Below are 27,567 nucleotides of genomic sequence, written 5' to 3' on the forward strand. Positions count from 1 at the left end.
CAAATCCAGGCTTTCTTGGATTATCAAGAGACAGCAAGTTCCAAAGGTGATGCCCCACAAATGAGAGCTATGTTGCTGGCTTTCACGTTGAAGTGTTTCCTATTGAGAGCCTAAAAAGATTTTTCTCAAGGAAGTTAGAGTACGGTGCATAGAGCCACTATTAATTTTTGAGTGGTGGTGGAAGGCAGGAGGGTATCTTCTCTGTTCTTGATGTATTAAAGAGAGAGGAAATAAACTTGGACTTCCTGAACACTCTTTATCTTTATTTTTTTTTCTTAGATGCAGAGTTGGTTTCATGAATCTTCCAGGGCTAAGAGAATTATTCTTCTGGATTTTCAAAGATTTTCTTTGGAAATGCTGCTTTTTGTTTGATAAATTGTACACCATTATTTTTGTAGTTACAAGGGCTTCATTAATTATTAACCTTTAATTCTGTTAATTTTTTGAACAGTTTTAACCATGTTTCTGAAAATATTGGTACTTGAAGGACACTCATTTTTACTTATGTGCTTATTGGACACTTACCAGATAGTAGCCTAAAGTTGTGTAGAAAATAGTGCATAATGTAGGTATAAATCACAAAATTCCTAAAAATACCGTTGAGTATTGAGGTTACTAATTCTCCAGCACAGGGCACATTCTAAATAAGTATAGTTTGAAATGTATGCTGACATTTATTGCTGCCACATATTGGATCCAGAGAATATATTTGTGTGCCAAAACTCATCATCTTCAGTCCTTGAAATTAAATAAACTATTTAATATATTTTTAGACATGTGACAAATCCACTTAATTTGTATCTCGCTGATGCCAAATAACAGCCCTGAAATTTCATCAGCGTATTCTATACAAATCTGAATAAGACACATGTCTCTGAGGAGTGAGAACTTGTCGCATTAATTTCGGCAGTACTTTTTAAAGTTAAATTTAAAACTACACTATATCAGCCTTCCACAGTTCTTCTCCTTGGGGCAAGTAACTTTTTTTTTTTTTCGATAGGTGAGTTAAATATCATTCACTTATTATCCACATCATTATCATGAATAACAGCAAGTGAGTAAATTTTTGTTGTGCCTGGGCCGGGAAAGTCATGTTTTCCAAAGCTGTGTTGCTACATACAATGGTTTAAATGTATAAAACCACTGTGTGTGTGTGTGTATATGTATGTGTGTATATATATAGAGAGAGAGAGCGAGTGAGCGCACATATTTCATACTAAATTCTCTGAGTGAATGAGATTAAAGTTAGGAGACAAGTTGTACCATTTGGGATATAGTTCTAATGTATACAAAGTAGTATTTTACATGTGAAATAGACCTTATTCAAAAACTGTTCAGATTATTAAAGAGGCCTTTTATATCTTTACTCAGCATTTGATATAGAAATTTATATATGCAAGGTATATCTTAAGAACACTTGGCCTTCAGATAGATAAAAAGACCTCTGAATCAGTTTTTATTCTGTATGGGGTAAAATCTTGCCAACATAGAAACCAAATGGGGCAAGGATTGAGTGCAAAGGGAAAACACAAAAAATCTTAGTAAATGTTTAACTTTTAAAGTACCAAATCTTAGCTGTGACCTTGTGCTCTCTGGTTCAAAGGAAGAAAGGAAACTAAAATAACTGACACTAACAGCAATTCAGATTAGTTTTGCTTGATTTTTAAATAGATCACCTTTTAAAAACATTGAGCATTTTACAATCACTATGACGCTTGAATTATGTGCTGCACTAAGAAAAGGTCAGTTCTTGAGTCTCTTGCATTCAGTTTTGTGCCTTTCAATGCATTTAAGGTGTCTGGTGGTCCTATCACGGAATAAAGCCTATGGTGTGTTTGTCTAATTTGTAAATAAAACTGAGAACCATCTCTAGGATTAAAATTAGAGAGATAAGTTTGCATAACAAATAATATATGCGGTCATTTTGTGTACAAAGTTACATGGATAACACAGTGGAGTTGGTTAACATGAGTTCTGTGATATTATGTAAAAGAAGTACTTTGCCCGTAGTGCATTTCCAATGGGGAGCTCAAAATGCTCTATAAAGATAAAAAGAAAAGGAGTACTTGTGGCACCTTAGAGACTAACAAATTTATTAGAGCATAAGCTTTCGTGAGCTACAGCTCACTTCATCGGATGCTCACGAAAGCTTATGCTCTAATAAATTTGTTAGTCTCTAAGGTGCCACAAGTACTCCTTTTCTTTTTGCGAATACAGACTAACACGGCTGCTACTCTGAAATCTATAAAGATAAGTATTTTCCCAGTTTTACAGATGGGGAACTGAGGCATAGCAATTCTGACTTGTCCAGGGTCATACAGTAAGTCATTGCCTGAGCTGGCAATAGAGTCCTGGCCCCTACTCTTAACTAGGTGATTCTGCCTTGAGTGTGTTAATTCACATGCAAAATTAACACATTGGATATCTGGGTGTTTATGCATACATCTCTTAGCATAATGTAACTTTGATTATGTTTATGGTCTATATGACAAATACATGCTTGCCAGAGTGTTTAAAGAATAGTTGCTTCCTTTTGCAGGTTACTACAACAAATGTGGAGTTTTGGTCCCTGATCCTGCAAAGACATAAGCACATGCCTAACTTTAAGCATCAGTAGTTCCATTAAAGTCAATGGGATTACTGACACATTAAAGTTAATAGTATGCATAAATATTTTCAGGATCAGGGCATTCATCCCACGGGTTGCACTTTAGGAGGAGTGACGTGGCTAAATTAAGTTCTGCTTCACATGTGCACTATCGCTCACTTCGCTGTAGTTTAATGGGTTACACATGGCATTGGAAGCTAGTAATTCCTCACTTCTATTCATGGCTGTGCAACTCACTATGACCTTGGGCAAGTCTTGTGCCTCAATTCACCAAAATGGAAATAGGTAAAATACGTCACATGGGTGCTGCAGGAACTAATGTTTGTATGGTGTTTTGAAGCTAAAAAGAAACATATAGTGTTAGGTATTTATTATCCAAGCAACTTAAGCATATAAAGCTTTTTTTATAAAGGGGGGGAGTTTAAAATGAAACTGAGGAATTATAGAAGTTTCTTGATGTAAAGGTATTAGAAGAAAACATGTATTTTTAAATATGTTTTGTGTGAAGCAGTTAAATATTTGCAGGTACTCTTTTTTTATTTGAAAAAGCTTAAGGGCCATACTATCTCCTTTAATAAGTACATTAAGCTTTCATTGAAATCGGTGGGAAATGTTCACGTTTATCTGAGGGAATGTTAGTCTCTTTGCAGCACTGTTTTATGGAGATAGCTTCAAAATTTATCCTGTAAATTAAATTACTCTAGCCATTTATAGAAAGATGTGCCTAAATCTCTTGATTCTGGTTTATATTCTAGCCCTAATTTATGCATAACTTATTTTCTGTGCATCAAGATAAGAATTACTAGGCTTTACCGATCACTGCATTGTTGCTGTTGCCGTTTATGCTAGAATAATTGTATATAGCACTTACTAGCACTTTTTGCCTTTATGGTGCTTTACAGCGCTCCTGGAATTTCCATTTTATGGAGAAACTGATGCAAATAGTTTGTAACTTGTCTGTGCACCTAGAAGGAGGTCATATCAGCTGTGATTAGAACTTGTGAATCTCTGATTCCCAATCCAGTGCTAAGAGCACAAAACCATGCTTTTATGGTAGATGGCTTGGTGGCATACTGTATGATACAAACAATGCAGAATTGCTGCAACCATATTCAAAATTTAGTGTGTAAATTTTCAGTCCAATACACACTTTTTTTGGATGTGATTCTGATTATTTATAGAAATAATGTGCCTAAATCCTGGGCAACATAGGTTTATTTCAGACAGTCTTCAGTGTTGTGAAAAGCTTGAGAAATTGCTACTTTTCACAATTTGAAATGACAGTTTCTGCCATGCACAACACAATGGGGTCTCAATGCCGATTGGATCTTTAGGTGCTACCATAATATAAATAATTATAATAAGCGTTTATATAAAACATTTTGTTGTATTTTGCTGTGAAGATGTAGAGGAACAAGAATCCCATTTTAGGGTCATGTCACTGAATCATGGTCAAGCAAGTTGGGGTCTCTCGGAACTATTATGCAAATAACGTTTAAGAAAATGTGGTTAGAAAGAAAACTTACAAATCCCTAGGGGTCTGACAACGCACCTTTCTAATGAGGCCTTTGTAAACACTGTCGCTTAATTGCATCCTTTCCAAGGACATACCAGGATTTCTGGTGGATATTTAAAAGCTGGTAGATTAATTAATACCCGGCAGCCTGATATGAACTTTAAGGTTTGCTGACCATATTTTTTTTGATTGATTGATTTGATTGTATAGGAAAACATGCTATTCCACTTTCCCAGAAGATTTCTTCACTTTTGGATGAATTGGTCATATTCTGAAAAGCCAATTGTAACAGGATTCTGTACAGGAATTTGGGGTATATCTGAGCCACCATAAGCTCCTGTGCCAGAAGCTTGTATGAAAAGCAGTAATTGAGACACTCTCTCTGAAGTTGGATCGGGAGTGTCTGGTTAGCTCCAGTCAAGGAGTATAAACGTAATTGCAGTGCATCTCAGAGCCAATTGGAAAGAGATAAATAGAGGTCCTGCGGGAAAACCCTAAGGACAGTTGTGCCTGAAAAGAAATATTAGGTTGAGGTTTAATTCTGTTGTTGTTTGAGTTGTCAATAAAGTCAGATCCCTGGAAAGTGGTAAGCATGGGCTTTTGTGGTGTGTGTATGTGTACTGTGCTCATAGTAGAGTGAGGATTCTACTTGCTTACACTAGTATATTTATATTGCTGCATGTTTAAATCACAGACACTTTGGTCCTTTTTTTTTCTTGACTTCCTGTGCATCAAGATATTAGAAGCATTTAAAACACAATTGGAAAATGCTTTTAAAAGTAGACTAAGGATCTTTTCCTGCTCACTGGCTCAGACAGATGGACCAGATGTGATCGAACAGAGCCTGAAGAAATCAAACTCTGCTTATTCAGGGAATTCTTTCTTGCAATATAGGAAATCTAGATAAAATAAGAAGAGTGCATCCGATGAAGTGAGCTGTATCTCACAAAAGCTTACGCTCAAATAAATTTGTTAGTCTCTAAGGTGCCACAAGTACTCCTTTTCTTTTTTATAAAATAAGAAGTATGTTTTCCTGATATGATCACTTGTTTATTTCATCAGCTATGCAAATATTTACCCTCATTTATTGATTTCTGTTAAAGCGCCTTCTTGCTGGAAAACAAGGTGTTGATGTATAGAGTTAGTGTTTATTATAAAAGGTCCACTAATAGATATCCACTAATGTTGACAACTATGGGTGAGGGGTGTCAAGATTGGTGTTTCTTTATTGTAGTTTCCTGGTTATAAGTTTTCATTGCTTTAGTTGAAATTAGATTCTTCTTGGTTCCAAAATTAATAAATGGTTCTGCAGTGCCACAAAAATAGTTTTAAATAATATATAAACATTAAATACATGTTTTCCCCCACTTGTTTATAAACAATATTTTTTCTGTATCAGACCTTTTTTGTTTCTACTTGTGGATATATCAAAAGTGGAAACAAACCTCTGTACCAATTCAAATAACTTTGAAAGCATTAGTCATGCAAATGCATTTGTCATGCATATAACTGACTGTATATATTGGACCCTAGTTCGTTTCAAATTGGATACCCAAGCTGCACATTCACTATTCCTTTTTATGGAATGCTCTGAAACACTGAGCCCCTAAAACGCTTTCAAGTAATACCTCCCCATCTTCATGTGTTGTCTTTTGCCTGACCATCTTTCCATTTCAGGGGAACTGGATGCAGGTCTCTGGTTCTTATCAGTGCCATCTCTTAGTCTGTCATGCTTGTTTCTTCGGCATGTGAGACTAGAGAGGCTGAGCACACTACTACTACAGCACTCAAGGTTAGACAGCACAGTATTAAAAATGCCAGTGGCCTCCTGGAGCCCTTGTCTACCCTAATGGTCCCTCTGTTGCTACTTTTGGATCTGCATCAGTGTTAGCAATAGTGAAAACTTTCCCCAAAAATCTAGGGTTAGGCAAGGCTGGGCAGTTACTAACGTGTTCCAAATCCAAGCTAGGACCCAACAAAGTGGCGAAAGGGATGGAACAGAGTCTCTAGCATCGTTAGTTTGGAAGCAAATCTGTCCACGTTGTAGCACTAACCTTGCAATCTACACCCTTGTTTAAAAACTGTTGTCAGCATAGTTCTGTAATGCTATCGAGAACCTTGTTTACCAATTATTTTACAACCTGGTGCTCCAGTTTGGACAGGACCTGACTCCGTTTGGGTGATAAAGAGAACAGTCTGTCACCAAGAAAGCCAGTTTAAAAATCTGAGCACTTTTTTTTTTCGAGCACATAGATTCACTTTCTTTTTGTGACTGTAGTTGTAGTATCTTTATGCTGCCGGCTTGCTGCAGCTATATTATTTGGCCTCTATCCTAGAGATTATTTGGAATGGTAAATTAAATACATTTGATGATTTAACAGTATTTCTTGATGGGTCGGTCAGCTGCCAGGCTGAAAGTTTATATGTCCTCTTGAATAGGCCTTGAAGCAGAGAAATGTATAGCAGGTTCAGGCACCGTCTCTTTTGGGATGCAGTTATCAGACCATTGGTATTGGTTTCTCAGCAGATGATTTCAAAGCAAGATTACAGTCAGCTGTTGGGACTGGAGCAGGACAAATGCACATGTAGAAGAACAAGTGCTATTGATCAGTGGCCCAGAAACTAGCTTTCAGTACAGCTAAGACATTCTTATTGTTGCTGAGACTGTAAAATGTCATCTCATGCAGTTCATTTTCAAGCTCACAGTTTATATTCTGAAGTCAATGGGCTGAATGTGACTTGTTAAAGGTAGGGCATTTGGCCTTTGCTATTAAAATATAATTACTGCAGTATCTGGCTATGGATAATGTGCTGTTCATATGTAGAAAGCAACTGTCATGCTCTGACAAATTTAAAGAAACATGCTTTACTAAAACCTTATTAAAATACATGAACCCTTTTGTGAGAATTTCTTGCTTGCTAGATTGTCATGCTCAAGTGCTTGTGACCTCATAATTTATTACTGTGGAGAGCAGATTCTTTGATACACAAGTATGGGCTCTGCATATCTGATATCAGAATCTGTCCCTCGAAATTTGGAGACTGCAGCAATCTATTTTGAAGTTTGTTGTCTGAGGACTTTTAGTCTGATGCATTTTAAAAATGTATCATAAAGATGATTATGAATTTTGACAAAAGAAATATTGCTCGCTTTCTGACACTGCAGATATATTTCTGATTCTGTTGGCTTCCAGTTTTTTGTGTTGTGTGGTAGGCGAGGTGCTCTTTATTCTTCCTTTTTAGGTACTATTCTTCAATAGCATGAAATATGGGCTCTACATTGTTTTTTCTTTTCTGCAACTGAGCTTTCTGATAGACCTTTTGTGAGTAGTGGATTTTGTAACACCAACAGCATGCTGAGACAAAATGATCTTTCTTGTTCGAGCACTAACCATTTTTAGTTCAGGCATGGTTTTCTTGTTCCTTTTGTACTTGGGAATGGTGTACTAGAATATGACAGAACAACAAACTGCAGATATAAAAGTGATCTTGTATCCTGAAGCTGCTTTCATTGAAATCATGAAATATATATGTGTACTAGAATATTTATTTGTGGCATTTCATTAATGCTTTACAACATAAAGGCAAAAATACAGTAGCACAATTCAAAATGCAAAAACAGTGCATTCAGCGAGTAAAACTCATCAGATGCATTAGATGACAAAGTAAATCTTTTATGGAGATACTGAACATTAATGTAAATAAGAAAAAAGTGAGAAAATAAGAATGGAAAAATTCAAAGCCTAGCTTAGTAACATATTAAACATGAGACTACAGGCCAAGATCTCCTGATGGCCAATCCTGGCTCTGCCATTAACTCACTTTATAGCCTTGGGCAAGGTGCCTAACCTCTCTTTCATATTTTCCTATCTGTGAAATGGAAAAATCTTATTGTAATGGAGTATGATGAGGATTAACTGGTGAGTTTTGTACCGTGATTTGAAGATTTATAGTGCTGTATAAATGCTAAATACTTGTGCTGCCTGCTAGGAGGTTAGATAAAGTGTGAGATGTTCCAGGACTCATAAGCAAGCACCTAGATCCTGCAGGTAGGGGGGCACAGGACTCTCTGGTTTATATAACTTTCTCAGCAGAAATGAGGCCAAGGATTCCCAAGTTGTTTGAAATGGTAAGATAATTGTCTCCATGTATGATTTTGGAAGCTCATAAGAATGGCTATACTGGATCAGACCAATGGTCCATCTAGCCCAGTCCTGTCTTCTGACAGTGGCCAAGGCCAGGTGCTTCAGAGGGAATGAACAGAACAGGCAGTCATCGAGTGATCCATCCCCTATCGTCCACTCCCAGCTTCTGGCAAACAGAGACTAGGGACATTCAGAGCATCGTACTGTATCCCTGACTAATAGCTAATAGCCATTGATGGACCTGTTGTCCATCAACTTATCTAATTCTTTGTTGAACCCCGTTATAGTGTTTTTTGCCTTCAGAGCATCCCTTGGAAAATGAGTTCCACAGGTTGACTGTGCTTTGTGTGAAGAAGCACTTCTTTTTTAAAAAAAAGCTGTTGCCTATTAATTTCATTGGGTGATCCCTAGTTTGTGTTATGAGAAAGGAGTAAATAACATTTCTTTATTCACTTTCTCCACACCAATCAAGATGTTATAGACCTCTATCATATCTCCTCTTTGTCATCTCTCTTCCAAACTGAAAAGTCCCAGTCTTCATAGTTTCTCCTCATGCGGAAGCTGTTCCATGCCCCTAATCATTTTTGTTGCATTTCTTTGTACCTTTTCCAATTCTTATCTTTTTCTGAGATGAGTGACCTGGTCTATACACAGTATTCACAACATGGGCTTATCATAATTTATATACTGTTTTATTATCTATCCCTTTCCTAATGGTGCCTAACATTCTTTTAAATTTTTTTGGACTGCCACTGCACATAGAGTGGATGTTTTCAGAGATCTATCCATAATGACACCAAGGCATTTGTTGATTGGTAACAGCTAATTTAAAGCCCAATATTTTGTATGTATCATTAGAAAACATAATTCCAATATGTATTACTTTGCATTTATCAACATTGAATTTATCTGCCATTCTGTTGCCCAGTCACCCAGGTTTGTGAGATCCCTTTGTAACTCTTCACAGTCTGCTTTGGACTTAACTATCTTGAATAATTTTGTATTGTCTGCAAATTTTGCCAACTCACAGTTTACCCCTTTTTCCAGATCATATGAATATGTTGAACAGCACTGGTCCCAGTACAGACCCCTGGGGACACTGCTGTTTACCTCTCTCCATTCTGAAACCTGGCCATTTATTCCTACTCTTTGTTTCCTATCTTTTAACCAGTGACTGGTCCATGAGAGGACCTTTCCTCTTATTCCTGGAGTGCTTACTTTGCTTGAGAGCCTTTGGTGAGGGACCTTGTCAAGGCTTTCTGAAATTCCAAGTACACTATATCTACTGGATCACCCTTGTCCACATGTTTGTTGGCCCCCTCAAAGAATTCTAAGAGATTGACGTGGTATGATTTCACTTTACAAAAGTCATGTTGGCTCTTCCTCACCAAATTGTGTTCATATCTGTGTGTCTGATAATTCTGTTCTTTACTATAGTTTCAGCCATTTTGCCTGGTACTGAATTTAGGCTTACTGGCCTGTAATTACTGGGATTGCCTCTGGAGCCGTTTTTAAAATAGGTGTCACATCCGCTATCCTTCAGTCATCTGGTACAAGAGCTCATTTGAATGATTGGTTACATACCACAGTTATGTACAATTATGAAGCTTCCATAAAGAGCGAAAGCAGAACCATAAACAGCTACTCAGACATACAAAAACTCCAGTGACTATTCAGTAGATTGTTTCACTGTGAGCTGTAGCTCACGAAAGCTTATGCTCTAATAAATTTGTTAGTCTCTAAGGTGCCACAAGTACTCCTTTTCTTGTAGCACTACAGTTTGTCTTCCTCATGAATAGAAGAGCTACTGTATATCAGATGTTTTTCACATACAGCTTTAAAATGCAAAATGGAAAAAAACATTTCACACAGGAATAGGATGCAATCTAGAGATCTGTAGATAAAGCTGTTAGCCTGGGGGCAAGCAATTTTGTTTAATTTCCTCTAGTCTTCTGAAATTTGATCATCCCAGTCTGAGTTTATCCCTCTTCAGAAACGTGGGATGGGATAAGTTTCTAGTTTCATGTAGTATAGCATCATAAAAATCATATCATCCCCATAAACTCTAGTGATTTATTTTAATTATGCTGTGTTCTTTATTTCTCTTGACGCTGTTGATGCTAGTCAGCAGAGGCGTGTGGTTCCTTTTGACACTGCTTTTGAATTTAAGGGTCTCTTTCACACTGAGAGCTTCTAATTAAATTACAGTCCTCTTCTGCTGCAAGACTATAACCTTTTCCCTTTGGAAGCGTATGTCCCTTTTACTATTTTGGGTCATTTTATGTTGGTTTTAATTCAAACATTTGGTCTAGAAGTCAGAGCCTGTGCCAGCTGCCAGAAAGATCAAGTTCTATTCCAGGCTCTGATATTGGCTTGCTGTGCATCTTGGGTTGAAGTACTTAAGTCAAAATCTTTAAAAGTAGCTTGTGATTTGGGTGCCTAACTCTTGGGTGCTCAACTGCAGATATCTTTAGCCTGATTTTTTTTTAACCCCTCTTCCAGTAGTGCTAAATTTGGGTACCGAAAATTGGAGAACGTTTTGGAAAGTGGTCTTAGCTACTCAATGTTGTGTGTTTTTTCCCCCCCTTTATAAAATTGGGGCAAAAAAAAAAAAGAAGCATTGAGTAGCTAAGGCCGTTTTCCAAAATAACCCCAATTTTTAAATTGGAGAATAAATAGAACTTCTGTGCCTCATAGGGTTGGTTGTACGATTTAATAATGTTTGTAAATGTTGTTTCTTGTGATAACCTGACGATACAGAGGTTGTTTTTGGCCTTGTATTTCTCAGCAGTGATTCTGCTGGCCACATTAAAGAGCAGCATTGTTGAGGCTTTTTTGTGCACTCATGTCCGGTGCTAAAAGGATAGTGACAGGATAATGCATAGAGGAGCTTAATGTAGGGAATATGAGGATCCCAAGGGTTCACAGTGCATCCCAGAGAGAGGAGTTTTCAAGGGAAGAGAGGCAAAATGTAATGAAGTTTTAGGCCTTCTCAGCACTATAAATTTGTATCGGTTAAAACTAAATTGCTCTAGAAAGTGACGTAGTTAAATCAGTGCAACTGTCTTGTGTGAGCATTTTAATTTTGGTTTGTTTAATTTATATTGATTTAGTTTAAATCAAATCTGACATGAGGAATTTGTAAATTTAAATGTGTGTGCAATCCTCTTCTTGTGTGGACAAAATTAACTAAATCAGTTTCTGTATAGCAGTTTAGCTAAATCAATATATTTTTCTTCATCCTTTCTCTGACCTAGGCAGATGTAGTATCCTTTTAAGTAGAACTCTCTCTCTCTCCCCAACACTTACAAGCCTGATTTGTAAACTTTCTTTAAATCTGTGTTCTGCAGATTGTACAAAACGCATCTGTTAAAATGTTGTGTACTTTGAGAAATGACAGCTTTCTTCCCACTGACCATTTTTTATTTTTTCCCCCCTTGGTCTAATTAAACTGAAGGAAAACCGTTAGGTTGGTGTAATCCTTCTCACTTTCTTCTTTTTTTTCCTTTTGCAGCCTGACTTTCTAACTCAAACGTGATTTTTATTCTTTTTCTTATGCCAGTGACTTCTTGTATTAATGTTTCAAGATGGTCTAACCTGCCTAGGAGACAGATATCCAAGTTTGTTTTAAACAGTTTCTATCAGCATAGCATTCCTTCACAGGCACATGAGTCATTGGTGCATTGTGTTTCCGGCAGTATATTTTTTTTTTTTTTTAACTGGGGATAATTATTAATAGCTCTGTAGTAACCTCAAACTGCCGTCTCTTTACAGTTTCCTAATAATTATCTCAAGCAGTTATTTAAAGTAGCAATTATCTTTGAGTCAACCACTAAGCTGTTGGTTTCTGCATTCTGAAATATTGTTTTTGTATTTATTTACTTTGAAGATATGATTTTAACTTGTTAAGGGTTTTTTTTAAAAGTCTAGATGACTAGATTAAACTGGTTTTGAGCTCTTTCAAGATCTTGTGCTAATTTGTACAATAGGTATATATGGAATACAAGGGAAAACTTGCTTTAGCAGATACACTAATGAAAAGCTTTATTCTCTATTGTCTGTAACTTTAGCACTTCCTTGTCCTTCCTGACTAACGTAGTAATTTATTCACCAATTCATTGTCATTTTGAACAGTCTAATTGGAGTGGATTCTCAATTAAAAACAAACTGCACTACCTTTCATTATTGATATGAGCAATGATATACAGTTTGATAGTCATGTTCAGTGCTTATTACATCAAAAGCTGTCATTTCTGTTTCGAGAGGAAAAGATTCAAGAATCTCAACTTTTCTTCATGTGGTACAGATTTCACTTTCAGAAATAATGAGTCATAAAAGCAAGTCCGTACAGTAGAACCTCAGTATGAATACCTCAGGAATTGCGGTTGTTCGTAACTCTGCACAAAACATTATGGTGGTTCTTTCAAAAGTTTACAACTGAACATTGACTTAAGTCAGCTTTGAAACTTTACTATGCAGAAGAAAAATGCTGATTTTAACCATCTTGATTTAAATGAAACAAGCACAGAAACAGCTTCCTTACTTTGTCAAATCTTTTTTAAACTTTCCCTTTATTTTTTTTTAGTAGTTTACGTTTAACACAGTATTGTACAGTATTTGTGGGGTTTTTTGTTGCTGCTGCTGTCTGATTGCATACTTCCAGTTCCAAATGAGGGGTGTGGTTGACTGGTCAGCTCGTAACTCTGGTGTTCGTAACTCTGAGGTTCTAATGCATTTCATATGGCAGTAGTAATTTTAAAAGGATACTTCCAAGATATTAATCTATTTTGCAAATGCCACCTTGAATAAAACTGAAGGAGAGGGTGTTAAAAATGTGTATGTGTTACTTATCTTGGGTGTATTACTTACTTGCCCTTTGCTTACTTTCAGAATTTTGCTGAGATTGGCCAGTCTAATTAGATTATAACAGAAAATGAAACTGACAATCACTTTAATTTCTTATTCTTATGCACAAAAACAATGCTGCAGTGTTTTGTTTAAACTATTTTCATTAATGACAAATCATGAAAACATTTCTGGTTTGATTTTAGTGTTTGTGACAACGTTTTACTATTTTGGTTTTTTTAATCCATATTTTGGTTATAGGCTATTGCATAGTATTTCTGTGAGCCTTTGTCAGCATTAGATAAAACAATTTAGTAATATCCATGTAGGTTTTAGAAATATTTTCCTGGTGGCTGTTTGTTCTGTTTTGTTTTTTTTCTTGGTTTGTTTAATTTTGCTTTTCTGTTTCTTGCTGTTTGTAATTCACTGTGGTATTAAATAGATTTGAATGCAAATCATCTTTGAAGCATAATCTTGAATAACTGTTGGTTTTGCCTTTTGAGTGAATTGCATCATGAGTTGGGAGAAAGTTCCTGTCCTGTCTTGGTGTACTAGGCAGCTCTCCAACACCACTTTCTACAAGCCATTACCCTCTCATCCCACTGAGAGTTACCAAAAGAAACTACAGCATTTGCTCAAGAAACTCCCTGAAAAAGCACAAGAACAAATCCGCACAGACACACCCCTGGAGCGCCGACCTGGGGTATTCTATCTGCTACCCAAGATCCATAAACCTGGAAATCCTGGACGTCCCATCATCTCAGGCATTGGCACCCTGACAGCAGGATTGTCTGGCTATGTAGACTCCCTCCTCAGGCCCTTCGTTACCAGCACTCCCAGCTATCTTCGAGACACCACTGACTTCCTGAGGAAACTACAGTCCATTGGTGATCTTCCTAAAAACACCATCCTAGCCACTATGGATGTAGAAGCCCTCTACACCAACATTCCACACAAAGATGGACTACAAGCCATCAGGAACAGTATCCCCGATACTGTCACGGCTAACCTGGTGGCTGAACTTTGTGACTTTGTCCTCACCCATAACTATTTCACATTTGGGGACAATGTATACCTTCAAATCAGCGGCACTGCGGTGGGTACCCGCATGGCCCCACAGTATGCCAACGTTTTTATGGCTGACTTAGAACAACGCTTCCTCAGCTCTCGTCCCTAATGCCCCTACTCTACTTGCGCTACATTGATGACATCTTCATCATCTGGACCCATGGAAAAGAAGCTCTTGAGGAATTCCACCATGATTTCAACAATTTCCATCCCATCATCAACCTCCGCCTGGACCAGTCCACACAAGAGATCCGCTTCTTGGACACTACGGTGCTAATAAGCGATGGTCACATAAACACCACCCTATATCGGAAACCTACTGACCGCTATTCCTACCTACATGCCTCTAGCTTTCATCCAGATCATACCACTCGATCCATTGTCTACAGCCAAGCGCTACGATATAACCGCATTTGCTCCAACCCCTCAGACAGAGACAAACACCTACAAGATCTCTATCATGCATTCCTACAACTACAATACCCACCTGCTGAAGTGAAGAAACAGATTGACAGAGCCAGAAGAGTACCCAGAAGTCACCTACTACAGGACAGGCCCAACAAAGAAAACAACAGAACGCCACTAGCCATCACCTTCAGCCCCCAACTAAAACCTCTACAACCTATCCTGAAGGACGACCCATCACTCTCACAGATCTTGGGAGACAGGCCAGTCCTTGCTTACAGACAGCCCCCCAATCTGAAGCAAATACTCACCAGCAACCACACACCACACAACAGAACCACTAACCCAGGAACCTATCCTTGCAACAAAGCCCATTGCCAACTCTGTCCACATATCTGTTCAGGGGATACCATCATAGGGCCTAATCACATCAGCCACACTATCAGAGTCTCGTTCACCTGCGCATCTACCAATGTGATATATGCCATCATGTGCCAGCAATGCCCCTCTGCCATGTACATTGGCCAAACTGGACAGTCTCTACGTAAAAGAATGAATGGACACAAATCAGATGTCAAGAATTATAACATTCAAAAACCAGTTGGAGAACACTTCAATCTCTCTGGTCACTCGATCACAGACCTAAGAGTGGCTATCATTCAACAAAAAAGCTTCAAAAACAGACTCCAATGTGACTGCTGAATTGGAATTAATTTGCAAACTGGATACAATTAACGTAGGCTTGAATAGAGACTGAGAATGGATGAGTCATTACACAAAGTAAAACTATTTCCCCATGTTTCAGAGTAGCAGCCATGTTAGTCTGTATTCGCAAATAGAAAAGGAGTACTTGTGGCACCTTAGACTAACAACATCCGATGAAGTGAGCTGTAGCTCACGAAAGCTTATGCTCTAATAAATTTATTAGTCTCTACGGTGCCACAAGTACTCCTTTTCTTTTTGTCTTGGTGTTGTTGATATGCGAGTTCAACATACTCTTATGTAACTGCCATCACAGAACAGATTTCAAGGATTAGTTTATGCTTTCCTAAATCTATATTTTTGTTCTTCATGTGACAAAGCAGAGGTGCACAAATTCAGAATTCAGTTACAGGACTTTAAAGTATTTTATCTATATTTATTTTCCTTTAAATATTTGAAGATTTTTCATTCATAGGTGGTTTAATTATGAAAATTGGCTGCAGTTAGAATTACTGTATAACCTGCTGGTCATTTGTTTCCAGAGAAATTTTGTAATTGCCTTTGCCTTGATTTTTACTATTATTGCAACAGTTTGTGGATACTAGCCAAATATTTATAGGTTAATCTCATTTTTGTAGGTTTTTATATCCTGTCAAACTACCCCAACAAATTTAAAAAAATTAAATGTAACCATTCACAGCACTTCTTTCAATATGTCTGAATTTAAGAGCGTACAGTTTAGTTTGTACTAAACTAGGCATGAATGTCCTACAGTAGGCTTATCTAACAATATTCTTTTATGAAGAGTAATTATTGTATTTGGCACAACGGGTCTAAAGCCCACCAATAATCTCCCCCAGACAACATTCTAAACCACATCACATAAAACTTTAAAATTACTTTGCTCCAGTCCTCCTTACCTTGAAGAGGCAGAAATAAACTGCATTAGATCAGAAGTGAATGGGAATTGTACCTAATATGCCAGCTTAAAATTTTTTGCCCCATGCCTTTTCCCATTATATCACCAGACATAAATATCATTATGTATGTTGAGATTTGTCTTTTGAAAAGCAGCATATGGTTTCTCTCCTCACAACCCACTGAACTTTGATGTTTCCGTTTAAAAAAAGCCACTCCTAAAAGCAGCTTTGGATGACCCAAGAGAAAATTTAGCATAACATTTAATTTCTTTGTTCATTTGGGAAGTGAGTAGTGACTCTTGGCATTCCCTGAAACACTTTTTACTCCTGGGGAATAATAAGTTCTGTCCTAAAGTGTTCTACATTTCTGTTGTTCATACATGCCATCAGAATTGGAATGATTCTAGTGTGCAAACAGCACATCTTAAGCATTCTTTTTCTAGAGGGTTAAAGATTGTTAGATTGTCATAAGTTCTAGAGGAATCACACTTCTCCCTTAGTGTCTCTCTTTCCCTCCTGTAAAGCTATTTCTTTGCAATTAAAGTGCTTTTTAAGAGCGTATTTGGGCTTGTCCAGCATTAGCTGCTTCTGGCTTAAGTGTTATAAAATTTTTTAGTCACACGTTTTTTAGTTTTGCAGTTTCTTCAAGGAGTTACTTGCATATGAAGGATACAGGATTGGCCCAGTGTTTGTGGCAAGTAAACCCAAGTTGGATATTTAAAAAAAAAAAAAAAATTTTTTTTAAACTTTGTATAGCTAACTGCCTGTCAGTCCAATTCTTCTCCATGATGGTTGTAATTCAGTTGCTGTATATTTTGTGTATTGGTTGATCACAATTGCAAGTGTTAGCATACATCTTAAGTTTTTGGTCTCTTGTCAAGATACAGGTTATAAGGTATCCATGAAATAAATTCTGTATAGTTGTAAAGTCTAGCAGAATTTGCTTTCCAAACTTCAGTTCTAGAGTGCTAAATGACAAGCATAGTTTTAATAAAATACAAAAAAGGGTAAGTAGACATCTTCAGCTTAAAAAAAAAAACCTCACTTCTAGCTGAAAATGCTTTAATTACTTTTGTAATTAACACATAACATAAAAAGGGCTATACTGAGTCAGACCAATGGTCCATCAAGCCCAGTATCTTGTCTTCTGACAGTGGTCAATGCCAGGTGCTTCAGAGGGAATGGACAGAACAGTCAATCATTGATTGATCCATCCACTGTTGTCCACTCCCAGCTTCTGGCAGTCAGAAGCTAGGAACACCCAGAGCATGGGGTGGCATTCCTGACCATTTTGGCTAATAGTCATGGATGGACCTGTTGTCCATCAATTTATCTAATTCTTCTTTAAACCCCATTATGGTTTCGACCTTCACGATATCCCCCTAGTAACAAGTTCCACAGATTGACTATGCACTGTGTGAAGAAAATTACTTTAAATTGAACGAGATTAGAGAGAATATTTTGTGAATTTAACAGCATCTTGTGTATAGCCAGTTAGTTTCTCCTGGTGTTTGTATCTTTCACACAGCACCTGATGGGAGAAATGTTGTTTGTTTTTTTTTAAATAATAAGCAAATGGGATTATAAAACCACAGAAATTGTCAGGTCTCAAATAGGTGCAGAACTGTAAAGTCATTTTAAAAATACACTTAACTTTAAGTTGACTGTGTTCCTTTTAAAATAGCATTACATTAAATGGAAATTCTGGGTGAAATTGACAGTCCAGCCTAAACGCTTCCTCTTGCATGTAGCTACTTCAAAGATGGTGTGTAATCACAAAATTTGTGATTTACAGGGTGTGGGCTAGTGCAGAGTAGTAGCTGCATAACAATTTCTTTGATTTTGTTGAATTAAGTTGATTCTAATTTTTAAAAACCAGTACTAGTGTAGATAACTCATAGTGGCTGGAAGCAAAAATAGAGATGACCCCGTTCTTCGTTGGTGCTTACTCTAGTAAGTTTGCAAATCTTTCAGATCTGATAAGATATTGGTGATCTTTTAATTCTTCAGTGGACATCATAATAGTCCTTTTGGACTAGACATCCATTAGAACTATAGTGCGTGCATTCCAATAATAAAAGGGAGTGAGTAATTTCTTGACAACCTTCAGATCTTTGAAACTATGTTGGAGTCTTTTTTGGAGAGAACAGGTAGTTTCTCACACTGTTGTGTGAACTTGATAGTCTTGTCTTGTTTGGAGAGTTTTGCAAAGTGATTCAGGAAAAACTCTAGGACTTTTTGAATCTAGTGTCTCCTCCATCTCTACTAATGTTTCTTTTTTTCCCCCTTTTCCTCCCCCAGTTATCACCATGTCCACAGATGGTGGCTTTGGTGCCGCTGGCAGTAGTGATGCTCAGCAAAGCCTGCAGTCTTTCTGGCCTCGGGTCATGGAGGAGATTCGAAATCTAACAGTGGTAAGAGAATGTCCTTTGATAATGTGATAAAACCTTAAGAAAATGTCCTAGTACAACAGGAGTTACCTGCTACTTCAGTGTCTTATAGCAAAATATTTGCAAAAACCAACTACGTTTGACCAAATTCTTCTTCAGATCTGTACAGATAACTCCCTTTGGAGTCAACCGTGGAAGTTGTGCATAAGTATCTCAAAGCAGAACTTGGCCCCATGCTTGGTTCATCGCTGCAAGAAGCTTCCTAGCTAGCTGTGGGGTTAGAAATGATCATTATGTAGACGAACTGTATTTTGATTTGTATAAATGTACACTTTTATCAAAATTTGGGGTGTAGCTCGGCAATAATGAAATCAAATGTACGTATTTCATAGTTTATGGAGACACAATAGTCCTCCATTATAAATATTTTTCCAGATTAAATCAAAACCTTTTCGGGGAGAGAGAGAATGGAATCAAAGACTGTTTAATATAAAGAGTTGTAACTTAATTTCCTAGAAGGTTTCAAAGATATTCAAAACCTTTGGGGTGGGGGAAGCAGTTTTGAAATAAATGTAGATGACTGTGGATTCTATCAAGATATTGGCTGCCTTTGATTAACTGAGGTCAAGTGATTAGGAATGTGTGTTACAGAATATACTTACTACTGTTTGAATTCCATAATGTAAAATGGTGATAGTGCTTCTAAATTTGTATACACTTTTGCTTCATAGTTGCCACATTCTAGCAACAATATATAACATTAAGACGTTTCCCAGAATTAAGGAAAAACTGTTGATGGAAGACTGATTTTTATTTTCTGTTTCCAGAATGGAGCTTATATTTTGTCATATCATTTTATTTGAAACTTGCTTGCTGAATTGGTACATTCAGAAATTCAGATTTTATTTCTTTTAAAAAGAAAAGGAGTACTTGTGGCACCTTAGAGACTAACAAATTTATTAGAGCATAAGCTTTCGTGAGCTACAGCTCACTTCATCGGAAATGCATCCGATGAAGTGAGCTGTAGCTCACGAAAGCTTATGCTCTAATAAATTTGTTAGTCTCTAAGGTGCCACAAGTACTCCTTTTCTTTTTGCGAATACAGACTAACACGGCTGCTACTCTGAAACCTATATTTCTTTTAAATTTCACTAGTAGCAACACTTATAGCTTTAGTGCTAGGGCTAAAAATAATTTTCTGTTGCAAAGTTCATCGGGGGGATCAGGGCTAGGTGCTTCCCCAATACTTAGTCAATGGAAATTCACTAGCCTCTTCCTTCACCTGATTACATCACTTTGAAACAGACGGGTAGTAGGGCTTCTGCCTTTCCCCTACCATTTTTCCTGTACGGTTGTAAAATCCACTGAGGAAGAAGTACACTTGTGCAACATTATTGGTTAGAATATAAAGGCACAAATTTCTGGATATTTAGTTATGGCTTCTACAGTAATTACTTGTTTCAGAATATTCAAGGTTATCTAGACCAATTTAGTTTAATCTATGATATTTCTACGCACTTCACTTTGATATCTAAGCACCAATATCAAGGTGATAGGCAGTTTAGGGCTCAGTATACCCAAGCTCTTGCTTGTGCATAGCTAGACCAGTGCATCTTGGTGTGTTATCTTCTATTTTTCAAATAAAACATGTTCATGATTTTCTATCCTACATTATTATATAAGCCTATTCCTATTTAAGTTTGCAGATATTATAGAGGGTGGAATTTCTGAGGGTGGAATTTTGATAAACATTCCTTTCAAAAGTATTATACCCCCTTTAAGAACTAATTTGGAAAGTGTGAAGTTTTAAAAAATAACCTGAACACAAAGCGCACAGTATCTAACAGACGCACACACAAACCCTACACTTTTCACGTGTTTAAATAACTCAGAGCTGAACAAAATTTTGTCAGATTTATTTTTAAAAATTTCACCTATAGGCTGAGAATGAACAATAAATATTTCTCTCCCCAAATTTTTTCCACTTAAAAGATAAGCCTCTGAGAATAAGGGCATATAACAAAAATGTCTTTTCAAGAGCAACTAACATCTCTACTATGACATTACAGTAGTCTGTCCTAAATGCAGACTTTTCTGGTTTTAATTTAAATTAGCTGAAAACAAAAGGGCTCAATTTGAAGATGGTCCATTTGAAATGAAGAACCCTATTCTGATACAGTAGTCTAAAGATAAGCTTCCCCTTTCAGCATGTTGTACAGTCTCAGCTCAAGAAACAGATGTAGCAATCTGTACGCAGAGACCAGAATTAATTACTTTGATCCCTGAGTGTACTGAGCTCTTATGTGCAAGAGCTATAGTTTGTCTTCATCTGCATGTGGTAAGGGTTTATTCTACAGCTCACCTAGTATGCGCAATTTAATTTCTAACACTGCTGTCTTGTGAATCTATTTATTGCATTGCAAGTTAGAAAAATGTTGAATGCAGAGTTGTAAGCTTCTGCCTGAATGAAAATTTTAATAAGGTCTGGAGGGGAAAAACAATTATAAAACAGTCCTATCCAGCCACCTTGCACATAATCAGGCACTGAAATTATTATGTCTCGTAAAGCCAACACACTGAGTGCTGCAGCATATGTGGACCGGGGCAATTTTGAGAATTCATTTACATGTATTGTGTAGTGGGGGGTCAAAGCAGTCACCTGTGGTACAAACTGTTCTGGTTGACTGCTCTTTGAGACAATCTTTATTTATGTTCTTGTGCTTTTGTGGTGTCCCCACTTTAGCTAGAATTCTGGGAAAACGGGGAACTGTTTAAGAAATTTTTTTCCCCATAAAACAGAGAAATGCATCCTAATCTTGGAGAAACTGTAGAAAATAGTACTAATGGTGCATTACAGTTCCAGAATTAGTTAGAGGCGTGGTGAAAATGTTGATGCTTAATTTGGAAAAAGAAAAGCTGAAGAATTGATCTCCTAAATCTTGCTTAGCTGGGTAGTAGCCAGACAACATGCGATGCTTCTCTTAAACCAAAATAAATGTGCAATATATGCAATGTCTAATAGCCATAGTACTTATTTATAGGAATAAAATAATTTCCCCCCTAAAAATAACCAAATGTAAGGTATTATTCAACTGTGGCAGAAACTAGAGAGGAATTATATCACTGAGATTTTCTGGATAGGAGTCACAGATCTGCAGAGAAGTCATAACTAATTCAAAGATTCTAGATAATAAGGTTGGAAGGGACCACTGTGACTATCTAGTTTGACCTTCCGCATAACATAGGACTTTCCTAAATTAATTCCTGTTTGAACTAGAGCATACCTTTTTAGAAAAACATCCCATTTGATTTAAATTGCCAGTGATGAAAAAGTTGTTCCAGTGGTTAATTACCCTTGCTGTTAAAAATTTTTTTTTACCTTATTTCCAGTCCGAATTTGTCTGGCTTCAACTTCCAGCCATTGGATCTTGTGAGTTTTACCTTTGTCTGCTAGACTGAAGAGCCCATTGTCAAATTTTTGCTCCCCATGTAGGTATTTGTAAACAGTGATCAAGTCACCTCCGAACCTTCTCTTTGTTAGGCTAAATAGATTGAGCTCCTTAAGTCTTTCATTCTTCTGAGGCATGTTTCCTGACCCTTTGAACTTTTTTTTTTCCAATTTATCTACATTTTTCTTCAATTATGGATACCACAACTAAATACAATTTTCAGGTAGCAGTCGCATAGTGCCAAATACAGAGGTGATACAACTTCTCTGCTCCTACTCAATATTTCCCTATTTATACCTGCAAAATTTGCATTAACCTCTTTGGCCACAGCTTTGAACTGGGAACTCATGTTCAACTGATTATCCACCAAAGCTTCCAAGTCTTTTTTAGAATCAGTGCTTCACAGGATAGAGTCCCACATCTTGTGAGTATGGCCTATGTTAATTGTTCCTATATGTGCAACTTTATATTTGACGCTATTAAAATGCTTTTTGTTTGCTTGTGCCAAGCTTATCGAGTAACCTGAATTGCTGTGTATCAATGACGTGTCCTCTTCGTTACTTACCACTTCCCCACTTTTTGTGTCATCTACCAACTTTATTGGTCATGGCTTTATTTTCTTCCGAGTTGTTGATGAAAATGTTAAATAGCATAGGGCCAAGAAGTGATCCTTGTGGGATCTCTTTGATGATTTTGTTGATATTTTGATTGAGATCTGTCACATAAGCAGTTATTAACCATTTAATGTGTGCCATGTTAATTTTATATTTTATGGCATGTGGTACCAAGTCAATTAGTAGTTTTGCCAACCCAAGAGTTCAAAAATTGAGTAAAAACTCAGTCATGAAATTTGCATAAAAATCATGGTTTTTAAAGAACAAATTGTCTTTTTATTTGTCTTCAAGTTTTTTTTAATGGCCTCTCCCAATAATGCTGAATTTGTGCTAAAAATTCAACTTTAAATGCACATCAAATGTGTGCGCACAGAAATACAGGCCCTGGTTTCCTTTGCACTTGATCCCTACTTCTTTTCCCCTTTCCATACACTGCCCAGAGCCCTCCCTTCTCTCTCGCTTCCCACTTGCAGGTTTGTGCAGTCCTCCCTTTCCTCATCTCCCCTCCTTCCCCAACAGGCTTTCACATCCTCCTAGTTCCTAGTCATCTGGCAAACTCCAGCAGCTGCCCCCCAGTTGTCAGCCTGCAGGTGAGAGGTCTTCCCCGGCCTACCTCCATGAGCTTTCCTTTTCCTGCACAGTCTGTTTTAGAGTAGCAGCCGTGTTAGTCTGTATTTGCAAAAAGAAAAGGAGTACTTGTGGCACCTTAGAGACTAACACATTTATTTGAGCGTAAGCTTTCGTGAGCTACAGCTCACTTCATCGGATGCATCCGATGAAGTGAGCTGTAGCTCACGAAAGCTTACGCTCAGATAAATTTGTTAGTCTCTAAGGTGCCACAAGTACTCCTTTTCTTTTTGCACAGTCTGTGGGTGGGTGGGTGGGGGGAGAATGAGCAAGATCCGTGAGGTTGAGCTTGGAGTGCAGCCTGCTGTCTGCTCCAGGGCCCACCTCCTGTAATGCAGGCAGCAGCTATGCTGTCTATTGTACAGCATCCTTCGGCAGATGAAGGGGGAAACTATATAATATGTAACACTTAGAATGGAAAAGAAAAGTGGATAAGAGGGTAAACATCAAGTGTTTGTAGTTACCTTACCTTGGAGAATAAAAACCGTTGCCTCTTACAGGAGACAGATACAGTTTAAAGCAGAAAAGGCCAATTTTGAATTCTTCTGAACATCACTTATCTCTTACTTTTGTTTTGAATTATGTGTAGTTGAACAGTTTATGAAGTCTCCTTTTTTTGTTCTCTGCAGAAAGACTTCAGAGTGCAGGAACTTCCACTGGCTCGTATTAAGAAGATTATGAAATTGGATGAAGATGTGAAGGTAAATTCATATTTGGTCTTTTTACATCTTATGTTTTGTTTCACAGTTATGAACCCTGTTGATGAGCACGATTGATGTCATTTCTCTGGGTCACAGTGTATGTAAGAAAAACAACCTTATTGTTCTTGAAATCTGGAGAAGAATTAAAATACCTGATCAGCTATCAGAACAATTTCACAGTTGATGGTATGAAAGCCCCCCTAGAAACTGGAGTGATTTTCTTTTTGAGGAGTGCTCTAAAAAGATAAATGTGTATGTCAAATGAAGTAGGCCAAGTCAGGTGCCTCATAAAGCCTTCTCTATCTAGGTACTTATATGGCCCCTGTTACAGTAGTATCTGAGTGCTTCACAAAAATTAATGAGTTAACGCTGTGAGGAATGGAAGTAATATTTCCATTTTACATATAGGGAACTGAGGTACAGAGATTTGACATGCTAAAGGTCAGACAGGAAGACTGTAGGAAAGCCAGGAGTTGAATCGGGCTCTTGAGTCCCAAATCAGTTCCTTGCCCACAGTGTCATCTTTCCTCCCAATACATTAAGTTCTGTAGATTATTTATTGACCTATAGAGAAGAGGTACTCAGGATGCCTTACGAAGATTAGTTGACTGCACCTTGTGGCAGCTGCAGCTGTTAGCAGCTTGATAGATTTCACAGTATTTTTCAGACACATTGTTGGATAACTTTTTTCATTATTTAACTGGCTTGTATAATGGGGCACATAATTTATACATTTTGCATTTAAAAACAAATTTCCTGACATGTCTTGAATAAAACATTTGCAAATGACTTTCAGTCTTTTCTCAATTCTAGTAATGTCTAGCTTTGGTCTTTCAGTTTTCATATTCATATCTCCTCCTTATTTCTGTGGCTTTTGCATTCACAGCTCTACAAAAACATTTAATATAAACATAGTAACATTTTAAAAAAACAACAACCCTACAAAGGTATTTCAAATATTAGTACAAAACATCATATTTTACATTTTATTACGGAAGTGTGACCTTTGATATTTCATACATTTTTAGATCTGAACCCTTGAAACAAGCAAACTAAGAAATCAGTAGAAAGAAAAGGAGTACTTGTGGCACCTTAGAGACTAACAAATTTATTAGAGCATAAGCTTTCGTGAGCTACAGCTCACTTCATCGGATGCATTGAAGTGAGCTGTAGCTCACGAAAGCTTATGCTCTAATAAATTTGTTAGTCTCTAAGGTGCACAAGTACTCCTTTTCTTTTTGCGAATACAGACTAACATGGCTGCTACTCTGAAACCTAAGAAATCAGTATTTATTTGGCATGTGATGAAGGCAAGTTATCCATATGGGGATAAGGGTTTGCATAGGTCTAAGGGGAATTCTGGCACATCTACTCGTGTAACACGAAAAACAAAACAAAAAAACTACTGTAAATATCAGGGTTTTTTTTGTTACTTATCCAATGATCTTTTTGCCTTAAATTAGAAGATTTTACGGGATGCCAATTTCCAAGAGAGTTCATGGAGCCAATGACTTCCATCCTTTTCCTTGTGAATACCACCCTTAGGTTGGGCCTCTTTAACATTTAAATAAGCTCAGTGAAAAATGCGTGTTCTTTGGCTCCCTTTCTTAATGTAGACCTTTTAGAAACTTTTGAACCACATTGAATCCAAGCCTCTTGAGTCTCAGTTCAGTGCCTTGACTAAATTAATGCCAAATTCCCTGTAATGAAAGGAAAAGGGAGATGGAAAGTAAATAATATTGTTTCCGGGTAGCCATTGTTTAACAGGAAGGAGATTATCCAAGGAAATAAGCCTAAAAGAATGGTAGCTAAAGTGAAACGGTTCTAATAGAAAGGGAATTGGAGCCAGATTCTGCTAAGAAAATGAATATTGGTTAGATTTATGTTTGTTTAATCTTTACAATCCATTTTTACTCTGCCTGCATTTATTATCATAGTATGTAAGTCACTTTATAAATGAGTATTGATAACTTCTGACGGCAAGGATCAGATTTTTAAATGAGGTCTCAACCTGGCCTCTGAATTTATACCCTCATTGCACCAACAAAATTTGCACATATAAAAATGATTCATGTGCAAGCATACTAGGTGACTGACTACCCAGTTTCACACATACTGATGCCATATGCTCCTGCAAATTAGTGGTTTTTATGAGCATAAAGTTGAAACAGGTGCTGAAAATTTGGCCCTCAAATGTTAACTGTAACCTAAATTTCCACAATACATATTATATCATCTACGGTAAATTAGCCTGAAAAGTGAAAGAAACTATTAACCTGTGAATTGAAGTCTGTCTGTCATGTTAATTGTTAGTGGAGTTTCACTTCTGTTGTTAAAGAGTAAGATTGACCAAAACTTTGTTAGCATAGGGTAAGCCAGTGAGCTATGCAAAATGAAAATCTGATAACCTTCATATTTCAATAAATAAACTTCTCAGGAAAATTGTAACTGACCAGTATTCCTGTTGCAGCGCTTGATTGAAAACTGGTAGACCTTTGGACTTCCATATCTTTCAAATGAGATGGCCTTCAGGTGTAGTGTGGAAATCCCCTAATCTTCCAAACTACCATTTTATTCATCCCTGGACTTTTTATCTGTTAATATTATACCAAGCTTCTATGGTATAACCAAGTGTAGTACATTGATTGATTGAGTGAATGAAATGCACATTTTTCATTACAGATGATTAGTGCTGAAGCTCCTGTGCTGTTTGCCAAGGCTGCTCAAATATTCATAACAGAATTGACGCTACGGGCATGGATACACACTGAAGATAATAAGCGGAGGACTCTGCAGGTAATGGAGAGGTATTTCCATGAAACCTTGAACTGCCATGTCTGTGTTTTCTGAGCCCTTTTACTTTCTAAATATGAACCTTATGCAGCCTTAAAACTCCCTGTCAGAAGAGAGTGAGATGGGGTCCCTGACCAGAGACAGGTGATGACTGGAGACTGGGTACTTGACTAGGAACTCCTGGAGTATACCACAGAGGAGGGGATAGAGGTGCAATACCTTGCAGCTGTAACAGTGCCCCTTAAAAATATACTATATCTGTGGAACAGAGATGAAAATGTGTGTTTTCCCTTACTTTCTTCATGGCTACTGTTGACACTTAGATGCCAAGGCCCTAGTCTACACTGGGGTGGTGAAGTCAATGTAAGGTATGCAACTTCAGCTACGAGAATAACATAGCTGAAGTCGACGTACCTAGATCGACTTATTGCGGTGTCTTCATGGTGGTGAGTCAACTGCCACTGCTCCCCCATCAACTCTGCTTGTGCCCCTCGCGGCGCTGGAGTTCCGGAGTCAATGGGAGAGGGCTTGGGGATCAATTTATCGTGTCTAGACTAGATGCGATAAATTGGCCCCTGATATATCGATCGCTACCCGCCAATCCGGTGGATAGTGTAGATCTACACAAGGTGATGCATGTCCTGGAATACCTCAGATAAGCTGAAGTGTGAGGATTGATAGCCCTTCTAATTTTTATCCTAGGTAACATCAGAAAGGGCAGATATCTCAATCATGTTGTGCTCATGTGTATGCTTTATAAGTCTAGCCTCAGTGAATTTCTCTT

General features: G+C 37.4%; 1 protein-coding gene across 6 annotated transcripts in view; it reads left to right on the forward strand.

Moving 5' to 3' along the window:
- Positions 1–27,567, forward strand: part of NFYC (nuclear transcription factor Y subunit gamma) — a 62,023-nt gene that overhangs the window by 14,223 nt on the left and 20,233 nt on the right. For all 6 annotated transcript variants that reach the window (XM_038377521.2, XM_043505931.1, XM_038377523.2 and 3 more), the window contains 3 exons: positions 18,511–18,623; positions 23,919–23,990; positions 26,673–26,786. In XM_038377521.2, the coding sequence (XP_038233449.1) occupies positions 18,511–18,623; positions 23,919–23,990; positions 26,673–26,786 (299 nt within the window). The remainder of the gene's footprint in view (positions 1–18,510; positions 18,624–23,918; positions 23,991–26,672; positions 26,787–27,567) is intronic.

This window comes from Dermochelys coriacea, chromosome 19, assembly GCF_009764565.3.
Source record: "Dermochelys coriacea isolate rDerCor1 chromosome 19, rDerCor1.pri.v4, whole genome shotgun sequence".
In the NCBI taxonomy this organism is placed as follows: Eukaryota; Metazoa; Chordata; order Testudines; family Dermochelyidae; genus Dermochelys; species Dermochelys coriacea.